Raw genomic sequence first — 22,208 nt, forward strand, 5'->3', positions numbered from 1 at the left:
GAAGTGAGAAATACACCATCTCAAGATAGTATACAGTGATAAGTGCAGGCTTTATAAAACTTGTAACAAGTGCTGGTGATTTTCCAGGCTAAGGCCTTGGCATGTACTTTTCCCTGATGATAAATCCCAGTGGAGACAGTGAATTCATTGGTACTTAAAATTATCCTAAAAGAGGATTCTCACTCTCACATGCAAATGCGCATGTATATTTATAGTGGTCTTGAAAAATCTGCATGAGAAGGGGGAATCTTTTTGTTTGAAAAGGACTCAATGCTTCAGGATTTCAAATTTCCTAATGGACTAGAAAATGGACTAGAAATAAGCATGGTCTAATTGTATATAGTAAAATGTCAAAGAATAGAGGTATCAAGGAAATTCCGTAGGGACCTGTACTGGAACCAGTACTAGCCACAACTAGTTTAGAGGGATATGTAAATTGAACATTAATCAGATTTTCAGACAATAAAAATGATGAAGGATTGCAAATGCATTGGAGGATAGGAGAAAAAAAAGAATTGTCTAAGGAGTCTAGTGGCATGTGCAAACAACAGTAGGATAAGATTTAATTTAGATAGATGCCAAGTAATTCAGCTACGGAATGCTAATACTGAGCTGAAGAAATAAATGCATGATTGTAAAGAACAGTACTCTGACAGAAGTCCTTGGGTGATAATAGATGACAAATTAAAAGGACAAAATGTGATGGTGTTTCAAATAAATAATTTGCTGTTTGTTTTATGCTTGCATAAGAGAAAGGTATAAGAACTTCGAGCCAAAACAGTAATTATGTTTCTCCTTCCCTTCCCACTGTCTCACTACATGAGAAAGTAGTGAAGAAGGAAACACATAAGTTAAAATAAATTACAAAGAATTCAATGAAGGATAATAACAATATGGAAAAGCAGATTGCAGGCCAAGACCACAAAGAGAAATCGAACGAACCAGTAATGTACAATTTACGGAAAAGATTAAAAAGGGGAGGAAAATATTTATTATACAACAGAATAGAGGTCAGGGAATTATTCTGTATGGTAAAGGACAGCTGGGAGTAACTTGAACATTGAAAAGGGAAAATTACTTTTGACAGCAAAGGGAAAAAAATAACCTGCCAACAACAGGGTTGATGAAACACTAGAATGTTTTCTAAAAAACTTCCTAGAGACCCCATCACCTAGACTGCAGGTGGTTATGAGAGGACATTTAATGACTTCGTTATGTGGAAGATGATTGTATGTTAGTGCTGAGGGTTGAAATGAGACTCAGTAACCTAGGATACCTGTGCATTCCATTTATCTCTGATTCTGAGTACAAAAAAATCATATTTTTATTCCTCAGCTGTAAAGCCCAAAGAAATCTGAATTCATTCTTCGCTATTGTTATGGGTCTCAACACTGCATCTGTCAGCCGGCTGTCTCAGACCTGGGAGGTAAGACACATCTTTATATCTTTTAGACACCATCAAAACCATTTCTCACAAAGGTTGCATACTGGAGAATTACCTTCTCTTTCTAATTACTGGTTTTTTATGAAGAAATCAAACATAGAGTGAGTGTTGGTGGAAAAAATTCTCTGTGAACTGAAACCTTAGATATTAAAAAAACCCCTAAATGTGTCCTTCCAGAGTTTTAAATAAGAATAGAGCATGGAGATATTATCCTTTTAAAACAAAATAAGTCATGTAAATTATCTTACCATTTTAAGTATGTGTCAAAACAGAAAGTCTTGCAAAGGTGGCTCCAAACAAACAATACTTTCTTAGGGAATAATTTAATTTAAAAAATCCATTGACATTGAAATAAACCCTCTTTAATTCTCCTATATCAGCTCTTTTGCAGCTGCTCATCTTGAACAACAAAGTTAGGAAATAGGCCATGAATAAGGGGCATACTGGAGAACAGAGATTATTTGCTAAAGAAACTACCATTACTAGACAGGGCATGGGTGTGTTTAGAGGAGGATCCCACTGGGATCTGTATTTATATTGTGGCTTTTTCATTTCCATCCAAGTGGTATCCATATTGAGTCTCGGTATCCATACTGAGTCATAGTATCTGCAGGCTTACTGTGTATCTGCTGATGAACCAAAATTGGGAAAGAAGTAATTGAGTGTAATGGGATGAAGCCTTATCCCTCCTTCATGCCCCCAACACTACAAGTGGGCAGTATTGAAAAAATATCAATCTGTAATACAAAGTGAAGAGAAGGGCTGTGATCTTCTGCCTCAAAGACACTCTTGAGCACCAACGAATGAAACCAAATAGAAACCTAACACTGTCCAGAGCAGAGTCTTCCCCTTTAGCTGAAACTATGCCTATGGAAACATAACTCGTATGTCTGTGGCTTCAACACGCAGAGAAACAAGGACAGTGGCTGTTTACAGGAACTCAGATAGGCAAGTAAGAGCTAACTTTAAATAAGAGATAAAGTAAAAGTTTTAGAGAAAAATACGTACCTGAGAACGATGATACAGAAACTCCTTGTCTCTGATATTTCTGAAACACCTCTCTAGGGAACATTTGCCCTGGCCTGCTGTTACAGGTTGCCTTCATCCCATTTCTCTGGGCTTTGGTAGGAGAGTGGAAGAGACCAAATATTGTATCAAAGGCACCGAGTGGCAACAGTATAGATCTCTCCAGCACGGAGAAATGCAAAATTTGCTGTGTGCTGAGACCTCTGGAGCTCGTGCGCTACCGGTGGACTTCTCTCAGGAAGAACAGAATATGTTGCTTGTCGGAACAAAGAGTGCATCTGCATATGTATCATTGTAAATATGTCATGTTTCTGGGCGTAAAATATTTATGAAGTCATGCGCTTTTTTTTTTTATTATTCGTAAAACTTCATTGCACTGGAAATTTCAAAAGCAGAAGGTTATTTGCATTAGTAATGTGACTTCTAGAAAGTAGAGCAATGTTTATAAATTAATTATAATTACTTACACATGTAAATGAAACAACCTAAATTTAAGCAGCCATTAAGACACTAAATTATATTGGCTCCACACTTGAATTCTTAAACAAGTAGTATGCTCCCAAGCATTTTCTTCAACTTTTCTTTTTTACGGTATCCAGTGTTTTAATAAGTCTAACTTTCCCTGACTGAAGATATAAAAAAATGCAATTGCAATTCCATATGCAGTTATTTTAGCATTTTAGTCATACAGCACATCCACTTAATCTAATTGTTCTAAATCTCTTTTCTGTTGGTAGTGTTACTGGGGCTGTCAGGATCTAAGGACAAAGACCAGACAGGATTTGTACTAAGAGGGGATATCTTTTACTAGACTAACTAATATGGTTGGAAAAAAATAAACAGATTTTAAGGTACACACACCATTGCTCAAGTCCGAAATACCAGTAGCAAAATTCAAATTGTAGAACATTGTAGCGTGTAATAAGGTGAATCCGTTAAAACATCTTATAGAGAAAGGAAGTGGATGTTTGTGGAGTAGAGCAGGTGTGTTGGCATGTGGGGCAAGATGGTACTTTGTGTCTGGGCTCCCTTAGAAAGTTCTTTATGCACCTCCATGTGGGATTAGGATGAGATACCGGAGGTAATCAGTTTGTTAAGGAAAGTTCTCTCTCTTTGGCACTAGCATGTGGCAGTAACCCTGGTCAGCACTGGAGTGGTGTATCAAACAGCACTGAGTGATGGCTGTTAATTTCTAGAACCCATATTTTAGGGGAAGATTGATTACAGCAAATTATTTAACCTGGATGTGATCACAGTTCCTGAATTCTCAGCCTGTGTTACTGCTTCCAAGTAGATACGGATATTCAGATAACTGCAGCAGGCGTGGAAGGTAGGGAAGAAAATAAAACCGGAGCTAACAAGCAGTTTCCATAAAAGAAGGATGCAGGGTCCCCGAGGCAAAGCTGTGGGGCTCAGTGCCTCACTGGCATTGCACTGAACGTGGTCTGTAATTAGGGCTCTGGGAGCTGAGGAGCAGAGGTTAACTGCCTGTTGGTACTTTTAGCAGGCACTTCAGCCATGGCGGTCTCATGGAAAAAAAATGCCTCAGCATTTTTCTGCCTAAATCAACTTCTCTTTTTTTTTTTTTCCCCTTATCTGTTTTTCCCACTTCAGAAAATTCCTGGGAAGTTCAAGAAACTTTTCACTGAACTTGAAAGTTTGACAGTAAGTACCTCGCTGACAGCAGAAGAGCATTGCTTGCTTTACTTGCCTTCTTTCTTCCTAATTTATTGTCTTGAGCTGGAACTTGTCTTGTCAGATCCATGATTTGCCCAAGGCCACGTGGCTCTCCAGAGCTCAGAGGTGGTCTCCAAACACAAAAAGGAAGGAGGCTGTATTCCTGACAGTTGGAGGAAGGGCAGAGAGAGGCAAATGTAGTATCAGTTCCCCAGCTCTTCTTTTGCTCTGGTAGTTTATTAGCCTTTATCTGAAGCAACATGCTGCAAATCAGGAGAAAAAGAGGACAGCTGAAGTTTTTAAAAAAAAAAAGTCAAAATCTGAGGTAGAGGGTCTTTGTCAGCGTTATCAAAGCTAAATAAACAAATGTTTCCTCTGGCTGTCCTGGAAGTGAGTGGGTGGTGAGATCCCTGCCTGGAATGGGGAACATGAGATCCGGCCCTTAACAGCTGTCATGCTTCTATACTTGTAGTTTGTAGTAAATGAATGTGTTTTCAAGATTCTGTGTGAGCTGGTGTGCAAAAATATTCATTTATATCGGAAATTTAGATGAATTTTGAATTGCCTACACAATGCCACTGACACACACTCCCTTATTTTTTTATTTTATTTTTTTGTTGCTGTTTGGTAGTATTATTTTGGGGGTTTTTTTTAGAAGAAATTAATCAGCAATACATTCTGGGATACCTTTCATGCTGGATAGTAAGAGATTTTGCTAATAGAAATTTGTGGGGAAATTACAGAGCAGTCCAAGTGAATCTGTTCTGCAGCTTACTCCCATTTTAGCACTGCTTCATCTAGAGGAACATAATTGCTTTTGTTCCTTTCACTGTTTATGTTTCCTGTTCAGTTTAGCATGTCACCTAGCTTAGAAAACCTTGAGCTACCTTGTTTCCCAAAGAGATCTTTTATATCTAAATCATGTTCAGATCATAAGCCCATAATGGATTTAGAATTGCTCTTTTATAGCCTATTGATTTTTCTCTCTATTACTCAAATGGTTTTGTAGGACCCTTCTCTGAATCACAAAGCTTACAGAGATGCATTCAAGAAAATGAAATCTCCGAAAATCCCCTTCATGCCCTTACTTCTGAAAGGTAATGTTAAAGCTTGGCTGCTCTCTGTTGTCATTAATTAAAATAAGTGAAAGGTGATTTTTCCTTCAGGTGGTCTTAAGATACGTATGTGACAGATATAGTGGTATCTACAAGATAGCACTTGGTCTGGATAATAAACAACTTCCTTTTAAGACAGGAGGAAGATGGCAATTTTCACACAGGTTTTCAAACTTCATGTTGTCCTGTCAGGTGTGGATAGAGCCGTGTGCCACTGCTTTGGCCACGTCTTCTTCAGTGGAGAAGTGAGATCCTGCAAGCCCCCGAACGGAGCTGCACTGGGTGCACCTGCACCAGTGGCTTTGGTCATGCTGCTACTCTGACATGCCTGTTCAGAGGTGCTTCCCTGCTTCTCTTGGGTGAACCTACCTGGTGTCACCCTGAAGGCAGAACCTGCCCTGTCTGTCTGTCCTGAGAGGAGGGGATTTTCAAGTCTCTTGTAGATATGAAAGAGATAAATAAAAATCTTACTATCTAAAGTTATTTTTAAAAACAAAAATCTATTAAAAGAAGCTGCAACTACTTGCTAATGCAGTGAGCTGGGCAGCTAATTAAGTAGCAAGTGTTTAAAATTTTCCATTGTCTTAGGGTCATTAATTATTAACTGCCTTGTCTTTGAACATGGCAAATTCATTTGTTTATTCCTGTATTCTGAAAGCATTCTCTTTAGGCCATGTATCTCAGCCTGCTGTTGCTGCTGCTGTAAAATGTTTGCAGGCAGTTCTCCAGATCAGTTGGTGACAGATCGGGAGCCATCAGACACTTCCCCTCTTTGCACACATCAAAGCAGTTTGCATTAATTCAGATGGATACAATTATTAAGGCTTCAAAATCAATATTTTCCTGGTGTTCGGGAGTACGTCTTGACTGCAAACAAGGGCAGCAAACATAAACAAGTCACTTGTAGCAATGATGTCTGCACAGCACTACAGTATGGTGTATAAGAACATGCACCTAAGCAACTTCTCTGTTTTAGCATGTATTGGAGATAGCAAGGAGACTTTGAAATTATTGCAGTAATTTCCTTCAATACAGTGGTCCATAAGGAGATGTTGCCAAGGTTGGTAATTCCCAAAGTATTGCACAGTACAAAGGACTTTACTCCATATCAAACATCTTTGTATTAAGGTCATTTCCAAGACCAGTAAAATAGGCATGGATAGAATAGAAAACATTAGTAACTCAACAAATTACTGTATTTCAACACAAGAGGAACAAAAGTAGTTTCAATTAAAAAAATGAAGATTCTTCAATTATGAAAAATAACATCAGAGTGTCCTTTTAAAAGTTAATTAAATTTAAATGCAGAGCTCTCATAACATACAGATACAGCTTTTGAAAATCAGGCAGATTTTTCAAATGTGTAATAAAATACTGTGATATACCCTTACAACCTAGTTCAGACGCAATTTTCTGCTCCACTGAATTTATCTAGACTCTTAGTTGTTGGCTGCAAAGCAAATTTCTGTTCCTTCTGCCCTCAGAGATATACACGTTGCTTTCATTGACTTAAAAAGCTGTGTGGAATTTTCTGCTTCCAGTATAAGTTTTTCATTAGAAGTGATGGACAGTTTTTAACTGCATTGATATAGAGACAAGTAATGCCTGTATCCTGAAGTCGTATCCTTTCTGTGTCCCTTTCCCTGGGTGCCCCAAAGCAGCCCAGCAGAGGAGGTGTAGAGGGTCCTGCTCCCTCCTTTCCCCCTGATTTTTAGGATGCTGCACAGGGACAGAGAGGTGCTGGAGGCATCACCAGCATACGCTGTGCTTTCTGCATTTGCTCAGGAGGGCCGGCTGGACTCTCATGGCCAGGCTGGCATCTTGCCTGCCCCAGGCAGACCCCAGCCCAGCTGCCCTGGGGGCACAGGAGCTCTCCATCACCCCTCAGAAGAGTCCCAGCCCTGGGTTTCCACCAGCACATGAAGCCCTTAGCATTCCAATTCCAAGCAATTACAAAATGCCCTTCAGGCACAGAGTGAGTCTTTGAAACCCAAGGAAATAAATTAGGTGAGCTGTTTTGGGGGAGGGTGAAGGTAGGGGTGGGTGAAGAGTGTGTGTGTGTAGGGAGAGGGGAGGTGACAAAGCATCTTCCAGCATTTGCTGTGGGTTTCCAGTCCTAAAATCCCCCAAAACCACAAGGTCCATGTGGGCATCAGAGGGAGTACTGGGGATGAGCACAGAAGAAATGCTGCGATGCACAGACTGGTGGGCTGGAGGTTGGCACCTCTGTGCAGAGGGAGATGTCCTGTTTACTGTGTGCAATTCTTCTGCTGGCAGACACAGCTGTGACTTTTAAGAAGTAGTGATACTGGAGTGCCATCTCATTGCAATAGTGCTGACTCCTCCTGGCACTCCTGGATACCCACACATCCAGGAGAGAGCTGATAGGTGGTGGTGCTCCTGCTAGTATTTTCAGTAATCTGGAGATGTACTATTGGAGTCAGACCTTCCGTCCCCATGGGAGATCTATTCATGTTCTTTGTATTTCATGCCCAAGATAGTTCTGATTTCTGTCCTAATATGCATTAGAAAAACAGAGAAAATGACCTCCAGCTACTGTTGTAATTGTAGTGTTAACTTGGCAACATTTATTTTGCCTGATATTCCCCCCCCTCCAGTTCATTACACTGTGTTCAGTTCTCTTCCTGGAGTCAAATATAGACCTTTTCCTTTTCCTCTGACCTTTTTGTTGCCTTTGCAAATTCTCTCCCAACAACACTGCATACAAGTGTTTTTTCCTAGCCATAACACTTTGTTTTAGTGCCTTGTGTTTAACCTCTCTGGCTACCCACTGCTGTAGTGGGGAGGACTTCAGAGTCAGTGTCCCACAGAGAGAGATGAAGGGGTGTCAGAGCCAGCTCCAGCATCTGGTAGCTCTGCCCCCATGGAGCTCTCTGCCTCCATGGAGCTCTGGGCTCAGGGACTGACCAACTCCAGCCCAGGCACAGTCATGGGCAGCATATCTGGACCAGTACCGCGGTGTGTGGAGAGCAGCCATGCCCTGCAGGGCCATCCCTCTGGATGCCCTCCTGTGCTCCCAACCATCCCCTGTATGTTATGTACCCTGGAAGTAACACAGACCAGGTTTAATAAGAAATCCATGCTCCCTTTTGAAAATACTCTTGTTGCAATGTGTACCTAGTGTTGTTGTCTAATAATCTCTGCATGTCATCATTAAACCAGACTTTTGTTCCACTGTTATTAGGTATTTTGTCAATCTTTAATGGGATACTTTCCTTTTTTTCCTTTTTGTTGCTGTTTAGTCATTTTATTTCTTTGCATTAAACAACAAAACCATGAAAAGTAATTATTTTTCCTTTATTTTATTTTTCAGATGTAACATTCATCCATGAAGGAAATAAAACATTTCTGGATAACCTTGTTAATTTTGAAAAGCTGGTAAGCTAATTTTGTCCTTCCTGTTTTTCAAAAGAGTCACGTCCTATTCTTCCCTTTCCCTTCCTTATCTTGTAAGACTAAAAGGTTTTCTTTTGGATGAATCAGGAAGAAAAACGGATAAAAAAGAGCAAGCATGAGAAAACAGTCAACAGTCTATCTCCCCTGCCCTTTTCCTCTGCTCCTCTCTCTTCTCATTCTTTCCTCCTCCACTTCTCTGTAAAATGTCTAAGCCAGTAATGGCCATCACACAGTCCACTCATTTTTTTACTGAGTGAGATCAATTCCTTTGCACCACCTCGTGGACTATTTCTTATCAGTTAAGTTCTGCTTCAGCTTTCTCTGAATTATGTTTCATTCCTTTTTTTTCCTCAAGGCTTCTCTAGTCTCTCACTTAAGAAAAGGTTCCTCTGCTTTATCACCTGCCACTGATATGGTAATTGCAGGGATTTTGAATGAAAGAGAAGTTTTTTGATCTAGGTTAGATGATGAAGAAAATAATGCCTGAAATATGAATTAAACTGACTGTAAATACCACTATTTTAACTTTTATGCATAAGGGCACTTACTGACATTGTATCTTTGGCCACATTCACTCTAGACATCATATGACATCTACTCTGGCATAATATTACTGATAGAGGTTTGATTTCCCTAGTTTGCCTTTTTTTTTTTATATAATATTTTCACAGCACAAAGCCAAAATTTGTATATCTGAACAGTGATGGAGTAGAGAAGTTTGGATTTTTTTGGTGGTGAAGATGGTGGTGGTTTGTTTGGTTTGGTTTTTTTTGTTGGCCTGTAGTATTTGATCAAGAAACCAAAATGTTTTTTCCCAATTGCTCTAGACATGCCACAGGACAGATGGCTGTGCCTGGCGAATTCTTCCCAACTATTTTCTCCATGTGTTTACGCTTGTTTGAGAATGAACATGCAACCATGGAGTTATTCATGAACCAGATGTTGAACTTATTTTCACATCCTATCATAATGTACATTGTCTTTCAACTTACAAGCAGATGTAGAGTTTGACTTTTGAACCTGAGCTCCTTTTTTTTGTGTTTTCTATTTGATTTCTGTACCTTTTCTTGTTGCAGAATTTAGGAGAACACTGATTTGCATTTAACAAAGGGTTTTCTTGTCCCAAGTCCATTAACTATTTGACCTTTAGGTGTTTGCATAAAACTCATTAGCATGTTCTTCTTCATTGCCTCTTGGAAATACATCCAATTAACATGTAAATTAAACTAGCCCTTGATGCACAATAATTGTTACTAAAATCCCCCCACTGGCCCATATATTTGTTTAGTGAATATGTAGGATCTAATTCTTGTTTCAGTCTTAGCAGACCTTGTTTGTTTGTTTGTTTGTTGTTTAATCATGTATATGGTTAATGTATGCTGGGCTTGCTGGGTGAGAATTCCAGTCCTTCCTGTCACCATTGTGTCTCCAGAGGCAGTGAGAGCTTTGCTAATTGACTTCAGTGAGCCAGGATTTCACCTTTTCCATTCAAATGGATAATGGGCATTTTAAATGGCAGGGGGGAGAGTCTGAGGTGATGGTCGTGGGGTAAGGGTTATTCAGATTGACACTTCCTCCAAATTATTAGTCAGATCACGCTCTCGGAAATGAGCTGTCTCATGCAGCCCTGTGTACATATGAATGCAGGCAATAGTGCAAGCTTAGGAAGTAAGGGCTTAGGAGAGATTTAAATATCAGTGTAGTGGAAACTCAGGCAGTGCACTGGTATTACACTGGCTCATTTGAATGTTAAGGGATTTAGTCAGTGGGCATGAACTAACAAGATGCATCACACATTATCACATATACATCAGGCCATGTTTCTTTTCTAATTATAAGGGCTTTGTCCCAAAGAACAATGTCTTCCTTGGTATTCTGCACTGAACACTGAAGTGCTGAGCACTTTCTGGCCTTTGCTGAGAAAAATTAGGATTGACATTGACTCCTGCTGGGTTTGGATCAAGCCACTGAACCTCACCTGCAAATTTGCTGTTGCAGAAAAAGAATAAAAGAATTATTCTACCATAGCAGATTACTGCTTTGGGGAAGGAACTTACTGTTATGAATGAGTAGAGTTTCTACTTATGAATATCAACACAAAGATGGTTTCTTGTGTCTCTGTTTGGATCAGTATTTTGAAATATTTCATTTTTGCATTAAACATCTCGTCTGAAGAAGGACTTGTCAGTTTGAACCATTATTTTTTCCAACTATGTTAGTTGGTTTAATAAAAGATCTTATTTCTCCCTACAGTCCCCACTTCTTTTATATTCTTGGACCTCAACAACCCTACCATGACTGAATTTGATTTGACATGATGTGATTGCAGTGGAGACAAAGTTAATTCAAAATATAAAGAAGGAAATTTGCAAAGAGAAGAAAACGAAATGATCTTTTGTCTCAGGAATGTTACCTAGCTTTAGCAAAAAGTGAAGGATTGCTGTGGCTTATTTAACTCCATTTTGGGTAAAATCTAGTCTACAGGAGCATTAGATTGATTTTTGGTACCATACTTACTTCCTCAACTGAATCTGAAGGAATAAATGAAAATATGGTCTTATGCTGTTACATCTCAAGGTATTTCCATGGTATTTTCTGAGCTGCTTGGCCAGAAACCACCGAAAGGCGGTTTCTTCAGGTTTTTTTCTCCAGTCAGCCACCAGCCATATCTTAGCAATGACATATCTTATCCACACTTCAGCAAACTCTAATATAGGTCAGTGGCCATTACCATTTTTGATAGCACCAGCTTACCTAGCACCTTCATCTGTAAGGACTGTGTGCTGCAGCCCACCCCCGAATATCTATGCAACCCTCAAGCCTGAGTTTTTGCAGTTAAAGGTGTGTTACTCATCATCACACTAACAGTATGCATGCACCTGTTTAAACAGCCAGGAGATAGCATTTGCTTTGCAGATAAATTGGCTGATTTTCTGTATTACTTTTGGATCCCAGAGAGCTGAAAACAGAGAGAAATTCCTAATTAGGCTACTAAAGCCGGGAGATTTGGGATTCTGCTCGAAGTGTTCCACAGAGAGGTTCTTCCCTTACCAGAGCATCACCTCCGGAAGCTAATCTTGGGATGGACCCTCACACTGACTGACTACAAAGAAGAAACAGCAAAAAGTTACAGTGTGTGTGATAGTAGGGCCTCTCTTACTTCTAAAATCCAAATGCAAAGGGAAATGCCAGAAAACATCACAGTAGCAGCATTGGTGGAAGTTGTAGCTCTCCCAGTACTCACACTATTGATCAGGAAATCTAGATCATCTCATTAGAACTTCATTATAAACAGTGCAAGGACATCAGCACAAGAGATTCATGATTTCATGGCAAATGAATCACAGCGGGTAACAAGAAAAATTATTTTGATTCACTGATGAAAGGAATATGAAGTTTCCATTAAACGTGCTCTTGTGATAAGCTTTTCTGTGGAGAAGCCTTGTAAACCTCTCCCGGGGGTTGAGAGATGAGCTGTTTTGCATCGTTCTGGTCTTAAACATAGTCTGCTCGAGAGAGTTAATCCTTTCCACCTCTGATCATTTTTGAGGGAGATATGAGAAGAGCATTAGCTGTTTGCATGAGCTATCAGATCATGCCTGATAACTGCAATTTGCTCCAATTAATTACTAGATTTGGTGAAGAGTTGCCACAGAAGCAGTGAAATTAGGAAAAGTAATGGTTTAAGAACTTTATGGGTAGTATCTAGGGAAAATGAACTCACTCCACTGATTTGTAGTGAACAGTCCCAGTTTTTGTGAGTTGAAGACCTGAGCCTGAATGACAAACTGAACTTAAACCCTTTATTTCTTCTGTGTAATCTAAGTGAAGATCCAATATCCCTGTTAGCACCAGCTTTTGTTAAAATAGCATACCTACAGGATAGTCTTATTTGGTACATGCCTGCGGAGATGTCAGGGTGCTTGCTCTGCAGCATTTAGGTTACGGGCTGCTTTTTTTTTGTGCTGGTTATACTGCAGAAAACTGCCTAGCTGATACTGGTACCTGATTGTGCTAGGCATTATACAAGTATATGCCAAGGGGTGTAGTCTGTGCCACAAAGAGGCTTATAGTCTAATTATACGACGTGGAGACAGAAGGAGAGGTTGCAGACTACAGAATATCCTGGATAATGCACTAAAGCTGGGGTTGAGCTCTGAGGACTCACCCAGTCCACAGAACTTCCTTGCTGTAGGCTTTCAGTTTAATAAAAGTCACTGGAACAAAAATGAGCAATTGTTTGATTATTTTCCATGACCACTTCCCATGGGCTCTTAGAGAATTGTTCTCATTTAATCAGGGTGGTACCAAGAAGACATCTAGAGTAACCCTGTTTCATCAAATGGTATCACTAAGATAAAGAGCAAAGTTTCTCCTTCATTTTCTACCTTATTACAGTTTCTTTTGCTGTACAGTGTAGGGCAAGGAGATTTCTCAGGCTTTTCTAATGACAGAATCTGTCTCAGGTTTTCGCACTAAAGTTTTTTGCCTTTTCTTTGCAGCACATGATTGCAGACACTGTTCGGTCTTTGAGACATTGCAGAAATAACCAATTTGGTGAGTAGCCAAAACTTCCTACTTATTTTGCATTTGTACGCCCTTGAGGGCTTGTTGGTTGTTTTGTTTTGTTTTGGTGTTTTTCCTCTGTTTTCTTTTCAGTTGCTCATGTTTACTACAGCAGCAAAATGTGGACAACAATTATTTAACCAATTGGCAAGAGAGAGCATAGTTGTTGGAAGATCAGCATAACAGAAATGGATGCAGTTTTACTTTACAAAATGTTTGTAGAAACAGCTTCCAAACTTTAATAAATTATTTTCCTACAAAAATTACTACCTCTTCAAAACCCTGTGTAAGATCTGTGCCAGCTGTACTTAATAATGGAGGCCTCTGGTGTATGCTGCTGTTTCTCCCTATGACCAAGTTAACTCAATCTCCTGCCAGTTTGTGTGTTTTGGTAATGGATTCACAGCTGTCTTGGCTTCCAGTAGCTAAAAGATGGCATTAATCACCACAGCTTTTCACTTGGCTTTTCACCAAGAACAACTGTTTGCTTATTTTGGGTTCCTAATGTCATTTCACAAAATTGGAGAAGTCCAGAAGGTATGAAGATTCTGTGGGTTTCACAAAAGTGGAGTAGAAAGAAATGGGAGGTGTTGTGTTAGTACCTGTGCGAGGGGAAGCTGCAAATAAAAATCTGTCTGCTTTAGACACTGGAGGATCTATCTATGCTGATGGGAACAGTTGTGAGTGCCTCAGCTGCATAGAAGACTTCTTTTTGTTTGCTTTGTTTGTTTGGTTTTTTTGTTTTGTTTCTGCCTTGTTAGCCTCCAGAGAATCCAACCCTAAGGGACCAAGTCAGAAGAACCCAGCTTGTTTTGTTCCACTGCTCACAGAGGAGAAACCTCGTTTTCTCCTTCTCAGAGTTTCTTATTCTCTGCAGAGAGGTTAAATACAGGAAGGGGACAAAAGCAACACTACTTTAGGAAGTGGTTAGTTTTTAAGCCAAACCTAGTAAACATGTCATTTATTGAGGCCACTAAAACCTCTTTTTCAAAGACGAGTTCAGAACTGTGCTGCAGCCTTGGGGAAAACAGAGTCTGAATCATTTTTTTTTCCAGCTGAATTTTCAACAGCTGTCAGTATGGACTCCAGCAAAAAGAATAATAATCATTTTGTGTATAAATACAGGTACCTTGAGAATTATGGTTCCTGTATTATTTTGAGATATATGTATAAGAGAGGGAGAGAAGGAGCAAGATGTGCCTTGAGCCTTTTATTTTTTTTTCAGATAATGAAGGAAATATTGTTTAATCCAAACCATGCCCGTAAATTAAAATATCTCTTATTTGGCATTATAAAATGTAGCACTGGTTCCTTCTAATGGTGTGAGGGTTTTTTTGCACCTTCTCTGCACATCTTTCATCACATTTTTGCCTTTTCTTTTTCCAAGTGGTTTTCTAAGTCTTGCAGCAGAAATCCAAGGTTAATACCTGAGATTTACCATATAATCTGGTAGTTTGAAGTATGTGATTGTTATTTTATTTTGCTACAGACTTGATTTATTGTGGAGCTGGCATTTAAAAAGCAGCTTATACAGACATCCCTGTAGGCACTTTTTTTTTCTTAAATTCATTTAGGCATGAAATGAATTCACTGAATATTTATTGAGACTTTATGGACAGTTTCCTTTTCTAGTGGGCTTATTTTGCTCTCAGAAATGTGAGTCTTTCTACTGCATCAATTCCCAGATTGGCTTAAGAGCAGCAGGCATCTCACTGTAGGAAAGAATTCAAACAAAACTAAGCAAAGAATATTATTATTGTTTATGAACTGTATCATGTGTATTAAGCTTGCAGGCCAAAGTGTTTCTGGATTAGAAACTGGTTAGGTTCCAAGTAAGACTGAAATGCCTTTTTAATGGAAATAACATGTTTATGTCCTAAATGCTGAAAACAAATAATAGCATTTCTAAAGTGAGAAAAAACAGCCCTAGAAAATAACATAATTCAAGCTTTTGTCATTTGAGGTGTTAATGAGAAATACAAATGTTTTTCAGTATGTTCAGCACAGCTGCTGAGATCCTGTTCCCTCAGAACAAAAAGGTCATTTCTGTATTCTGACACAGATTTATCGCATTGTCCTGTTCTCTCTGACATTGCTCAAGTTAGATGGCTGCTCCAAAATAGCTCTTTAAAATAGTTGCCCAGGAACCCTGTTAGCAGCCACATGCAGAACTGGCTGCATTCACATCCCATGTTACCCACACAGCATCGTGCAGTGATCTTCAGAAACAAGGGATGGTTGATTCCTGGAAACCTCATATAGCTGGAGAGTGTGGAGAAAAGGGTGGTAATAAAACAAAGGAGAAGGAGGAAGTGTGTGAGTTAAGCTAATTGGTTCGGGGAATTTTGAGGAGTTTTCTTTGTCCATTTATGGTAATATTAAAAATTCCTTGAGGACATGGACTAGAAGCGAGCTTTCCACCTTTGCTCATTTGTCAGCAGTCATCAGTGTTGCTTTCTCTGCCTGTCTTGATGGATCTCGTGGCCATGGGCTTAGTTTTTCCTTTTCCACTTCTGCTAGTACCAGCCATGGTGGAGCATTTCCCAGACAACGAGTTCCCACAAGCCCATGATGGGCATAAAGCTTGTAACAGAGAACATCTGCCATTGAAGCCACCCTTCAGTTTGTCTGTTACACAGCTAATTCCTCTTGCTGTGTTAACTCCCATGAAATGACAGCATGACTCTTGCCTCTGTTACTAGATCAGAAATCAAAAGCATAACAGATTAAAACGTGAGAGCCTGTCAGAGCAGCTTTGAAGAGCTTTCGTATCCATCTGCTGTGCTGTCACCTTTCACCGGCTCTGAAGACACTCATCCAGGGCCTGCTGTCTTCTGAACTTGTGTTAAGATTTTTTAAAAGTTAGAGTCCCATGCATGCCCACCCATGCTTAAGGCCCTGTTAAGCATGCCCACCCATGCTTAAGGCCCCGTTGTGCTGCAAGAGCAGCACAAAGGAAACCCTTAACAGAGACTTGGACTGTCTGTACTGCCAGCAGGAGTAAGTCTTCCTCTTGGGAAGAGTCAGCTTCTTGCTGTCCACTTGTCTCTCCTTTGTGCATGCTGGCTGCTCAGCACTGTGTATGTATTTCTTCTCTTTTCTCTATCAAGCTGTTACCTTATGTATTGCACTTAAAAGGCATTACTGTTGAAGTGCAATGCATAAGGTTTTGCATAAGATTACTGTCTGTCTTTCTTGTGACTGTCTAGCACCTGACACATGGCACACCAGTGACTTTGCAACACAGGACAGAGAAGCAGGCAAGGCACAGCTTTCTGATCCATCCTCTTTCTCCTGTCTTGCAGGCAATGAAGTTCCTTCGAAAGAGCATCATGAGCTGAAGCCATATGTCCATCACCTGCATGTCATCGACAACCAGCAAGCTCTGTTTGAGCTTTCTCACAGGATAGAGCCACGAGTGTGAGCGTACACAGCTTCCTATAACCTTGTAACTGCAGCACTTTGAATTAAGTGAATGTTTATGCCAAGCATGTTGCTTCCCTATATAAGAACAGTTTACTGAGTTTTATCAGTAGCTCACACAACATGCGCAGGAAAATCAGGCAAGAGCCAGCAAAGGAGCTGCTCACAGAGTTGCAGGGCAAGCTTGGTGCCATTCCCACTGGTCACTGGGATGTGAGGGAGCAGAGCAGCGTCCTTTGAACTCAGGAGCTTGGTTTCTGTGAAAATATTGTTTGGTCCTGTGTAGCTTTCAATGCAGATTCTGCCAGTATTAGAATGAAAGGAATCATCATGTCACAGCAGCAAAACATTTCAGCAAGCAACATGCCGCAAGGGGATTGATTCCCAGTTCACCACATATGTACCTCACTAATTCAAGGCTGCCAAAAGTATTGTTGCCAAAAATAATGTGCAATCTCTGCAGTTCCTCTGAGTCCACTGGAACATCATATTTGAGATAAGTGCAAACAAGCAAGGATGGGAATATAACAAGGCAGCACAACCAGATGAAACTCAAGTGTATGTCGTGTTGTGGAGATCAGCAGTAAACAGTCCATGCTGTTACGGTCCCTTTAAGAACCTGTTCATCCACACTGTAAGAGCCAGTCCACTTTCGTTGCAATTCATGGACACAGTTGTTTGTGTACTGAAAACATGTTATTTTCTTCCTTTTCAGTTATCTCAGATTTAGCACTGGGTCCTGCAGTTAACACGTTATAAATTATTATAGCAGAAGCTTTGTTTTCTGCTTGGATTACAGCCTCTTTGATGTCTATTCAGAGGCAATGCCTAGATCCACCTATATTCCTAACTCATCTCCTGGAAATACCATTTCAGCAGGTAAAACTTCATCTAACTTGCACATGCTTCTAGTTTTTAAAGAACAGAGAGGTGCACCTTACAAGGGTACCACTGTAATTGCCTGCATACGCACCGAGCTCTCAGCATCAGGGTCCCTTTACTGCTTTTGTCCCTCTCATACCCTTCTCCTAGCCAGTTCTCATGTAGCTACAAGTACTACATCTGGGCATGTACTGAGGCAGCGTTTCTAAAGTCTTGTCTACAGTTGACCTACATCTCAAGCACCATCACAACCATAGCTCTGGTTTTCAGTGCTAAGAAGTTGCCCTGAAATAACCTAGTGAATGCTGCAGGCAATGTGCAGAGTGCTGCACGGTCTGCCACGTGTTTGTACACTGACTCATGGCAACAGTCCTTTTGCACAGCAGGGAGGATACATAGCATCGATTGCCCATCTCTATTGTATGTTTTCCACATGAGGAAGACTTCCAAGAAAATGCTCATTTACTAAAATATGGGAATACTGAAGTAGCATGCTCTTCATCATTGTGTTATCTCTGGTTTAAAGGGATTTAAAAAAAGCAGCTTTAACAAGTAGTCCGTGGGGGAATCTGTAGAATGCATTCAGTTTTCCCATCTGTGAAATATTGTATAGATCTATTGTAAAGGAAACAGATGTTTCAGAAATGTATTTGCTTGTACTTTGTTATTATTATCAAATACTATATGATTTTTTTTTTTTAGAAAAAAAGTCGTCTTTTTACCCAGTAAAAAGAAAAAAAATAAACTCTTGCTGGCCATGGAGTAAAAATTTCCTATGTTCTTCTGTAGATGTGACTGCACATATTGTAAATAACTGTTTAGTGCAAACAGACCAAAACTGTTCAGATGAAGATATTAGCTGTGGTGGGCACCTTTTTGCAATGTAAGAACAAAAACCAGATGCAATTTGTTACTTGTGTTATTGCAGTTCTTCCTCTGGCTACAACACTCAGAATTCCCACCCTAACTGCATTACCTGGGTGGTTTCCTGGGTTTTGAGCTCCCCCTTGTGAATTGTTTTTTTACTGTGGCATTATTTTTAGGAGCCTGTATGTAGACCATGCTTCCGCTCATATGGTGTAACTCTTTGGTCCACAAATTGTTCTCTTGAAATCTGTGGGAGAGGGAGGATTAGAAGGTATTCACGGTGAGAAAGTGACGCTGTTTCTCAGTTCACTGCATTTGGCTCTGTGATAGTTTTGGGTAGTTACTGCTGATGAAGCAACAGTGATGGCAGAGAAGAATAAAAGACAAGGAAACAAAAGGGGGGGGGAATAACAATGACTCTGTGCTGCGGCTTTGATTTGAAAGCCTGCTAGAGTGACCTTGAAGGCTCCTCACTCTGCCAATTCAAAATGAAGTAAAGGGATGGGTTAACTTGTACCAGTAGGCTTCAAGCCAGCTGAGGTGTTGGCTATCTGCATCACTGTAATTTCACGCTAAATCAGCTGTTGTCTACCCCTTGCAGCTGGCATAAAATCGGTTTGAAGGCATATAGCCAGAATTAACCTTGTTATCTATGTTAGACTACTAATTAGCTAATTAGACTACTGTTTATAACTTTAAAAACTAGTTTTTATAGTGGCCTGTATAACTTGGATATAAATTTCTGGTCGCAGGGTCCAATGTCTGCATCAATTTCACTTTGAAAATATGGACCTTTTAACTGTTACCATAAAAGAAAGGCAAATAGCCTTAACCTGTAGCTATTGTCTAATTTAAAAAAAGGCCCTTCAGAGACTTCATTCAACAGGTGAAATATTGCAGAGCTTTGCTGCAGACTGGCAAGCAGTTTGAAGGTGAGGTGGTTGGGAGAAGAACTACAAGTAAACCCTGTGAAAGGGAAGGATAATACTATAGAGCCTCTGCCAGGGTCCAGCACTGATGATATTGTGATTTATTTTTTTTTTTTACATCCTTCAATAATGCAATTAGGTTACATAGGATAAAATCTAATAAATCTTGTAAATTCGGTTTATCACAGTCACACCTAGGCTTAAATACTCTGCAATTTTTTTATAGTAGCTAGGAGGATCAGTTATACATAATAAAGGAAGGAGCTATGTCACTTTATACCTCTTTGATGTGGGATTTTGTTGCAACAAATTTAGATGTTTCTATGACACAGCTTGTTGATTCCAGCACCATCTTGGATAGTAATAAATTTCATTTGCATAACAGTGGCAAAAAAAGAGAAAGATGTAAATACTAAACATTTTAGCAGAGTAATATTTATTTGCATAGCCTATTTATTGTCATCTTATACACTGTTAAACACTGGGATGAAGTCAATGAGCTGAGGTAAGAACACCTGCCTGTTCTCTCTGAGTGCCATAATGGTGTCAGCTTGCATTAAAAGTAATAAAATAGAAGCCCCCAAATCAAGGTATTTACCTGACTTCTCAGGGACTACAGCTAGTAGTTATCCACCATTATGAGACCTGGTATGTATGAAATAATCTGATTTACCAGAATCAATGTTGCCAATGTTTTCCTTTGCGTATTTCATGCTTGTTTGCCTGTACATATTATTGTGTCGTGTATTTATGAGAGCTAGTAAGCAATAATTTATATGTCAAAATGGCCAAGCAATACAAGGTTAAAACTTGTAGAAGCAACTGTTATGTTTATCTTGCATTTTCCAGTGTTTTTTAATATTGCTTTTCAAAATATAAAAACTACCTTAATGAAGTCTGGGCTCTGTGCCTTCATGCCTACCACACATACTTATTGTTCCTATATGGAATATTTTACTTCCAGTCATTCAGTTCCACAAACCCTCACTGCTTTTTTTGAGGTGGATGCAGACTCACATAGAGGCTCAGGAGCCTGACCCCATTCAGAGCTGCTCATATATCTCTGGTCAGTCAGATTTGCTGGTACCAATGTTTCAAAGCAGGAATGATGTTAATGGGGTCTCAGCTGTGCCCTGTCATCACAGTGCAGTCAAAGAGGGGCCTCGAGCTGCCATGAGAAGTCCCTGTGGGGGAGGGGAGGAGTAAATCTATCTTCATATCCTCTGGAGGCTGCTTATTGGCACTTGATCCTCTCACTGAGGACAGCAAATGCTTTCCCTGTCATCAGTCATCCCTGACGGTGCTGTTTCCTCTCCTTCCTCTGGGCGCGTCTGCAGCAGGGAATGGAAAGCTCAAGATGGGCTACAAGTGCACTGTAACACAGCTGAGGCTTGCCCTGTCCTTCCATCCTTTCCACTTGCAAACCCTGGGAACCAGTAAGCCAAACCTGGCTATTTCAAACAGAAATAACACCTGGTACTTACTAGCATGATGTCTGTTGAAAGTGCTTTACAAATTGGCAGTACTTAATCCTCTGAGTGCCTGCACCTTGAGGAGTCTTAAGCCTGACCTACAAAGTGCCAGTGTTAATATACAGATAGGGTGAATTTTAATATTAGTATTTAAAACAAGCCTAAATTGTTGACACTTCTCTGTAATGATGTTTAAAGAAACATTACAGACAGACATCCTTTTCTAGATCCAGTTGCACAAGCTGAAGAATTTACAGTCCCAGCTGTTTATCACTACCCTTTTTTGGATATCATTGCTCTCCACAATGTAGCCCAGAAGATCAGAGGAGAATCTCCTTAACCTATTGCCACATGTGGCTACATGCAAGCAACTAACTTTGCACCAAAGGGCTCTCCTTCCATCCATCAGCCTTGCTGGGAGATTTTCATAAGAAGCTAGATTGATGGTATCTTTAAGATGATTTGCAAATGGGAGAGTGTAGAGCTGAGGATAGCTGCCTTACAGCTCCAGCTGTGCTAGAAGAACCACAAGATGAGGCTGCTGCACTGCAGATGTTGTCCCTTCAGACCATCTTGCTAAACTATTCAAACAAGGGTTCCTCTATCCCTGTCCACCAAAAAGATCTTGATTGGCAAAGGGCTGCCATTTAGTCTGCTCAGTGGTCTCTGAATTTTAACTGAAGTATTCGGAGAGGCTTGTGCTGAGTCATTCCTTTAGGAGCTGTATGACTGTGATAGACAGCAGGTGGGAGCAGTTTGCTTGGGGGCCAGCACTGCCCTCTGTGCAGAGCAGGACTGACCTGCATGGGGACAACTGCTCTACACTGTGTAAAAGTGACTTCCTCTTCTCAGTAGGAGGAAGCATTCAACTGGAAAAACAAACCTCCTGAATATTTGCTGTGTTTCACACACCAACAGACTTTCATGCCACCCAGAGCATATGCCCCTGAGTCCTGCTGTCTTTTGCCATGCGTGTGGCAGCTGAGTTGCACACATAACAAAACCCCAAAAAAGGTAAGTCTTCCTCTGGCTCCACAGCTACAATGTTCACCATTTCACACTGGAGACTTGTGTGATGGCACCCTCCATGCATGGCTACAATAATACTGTGAAATGCTTGTAGTTGTATCAGAGTTAAAAGAATCAAGCAGGATAATTAATAAAGTCCAGAGAACTGAGGAGGCCTGTAATGGTGGGCCAAATGAACAACTGTTGAAGCAAGGAGAGAAGTGTTCTGCATTCCCTCTTGTCTGGAAGAAGATCTTTGGATCTTCAACATGTTTTTCTCCATCCCTTTCCTATGCCAGGGAGAGAAAGGGGCATGATCTTGAAAGCCTTGGAAAACTTCCTTTACTCTGAAGGGTGCTGATGACTTTTTTCAGGTCTGATA

General features: G+C 40.2%; 1 protein-coding gene across 1 annotated transcript in view; it reads left to right on the plus strand.

Annotated features, from left to right (window-relative positions):
• The window catches only part of RAPGEF5 (Rap guanine nucleotide exchange factor 5), a 163,051-nt gene extending 142,810 nt beyond the window's left edge, over window positions 1-20,241 (plus strand). Inside the window, exons 21-26 of the mRNA XM_027738414.2 lie at window positions 1,336-1,426; window positions 4,085-4,135; window positions 5,157-5,244; window positions 8,597-8,661; window positions 13,182-13,236; window positions 16,551-20,241. Coding sequence (XP_027594215.1) covers window positions 1,336-1,426; window positions 4,085-4,135; window positions 5,157-5,244; window positions 8,597-8,661; window positions 13,182-13,236; window positions 16,551-16,669 — 469 coding nt within the window. The 3' untranslated portion in view covers window positions 16,670-20,241. The remainder of the gene's footprint in view (window positions 1-1,335; window positions 1,427-4,084; window positions 4,136-5,156; window positions 5,245-8,596; window positions 8,662-13,181; window positions 13,237-16,550) is intronic.
• The last annotated feature ends 1,967 nt before the right edge of the window (window positions 20,242-22,208 follow it).

This window comes from Pipra filicauda, unplaced genomic scaffold (assembly GCF_003945595.2).
Source record: "Pipra filicauda isolate LSUMZ 115617 unplaced genomic scaffold, ASM394559v2 scaffold88_size2543281_pilon, whole genome shotgun sequence".
NCBI lineage: Eukaryota > Metazoa > Chordata > Aves > Passeriformes > Pipridae > Pipra > Pipra filicauda.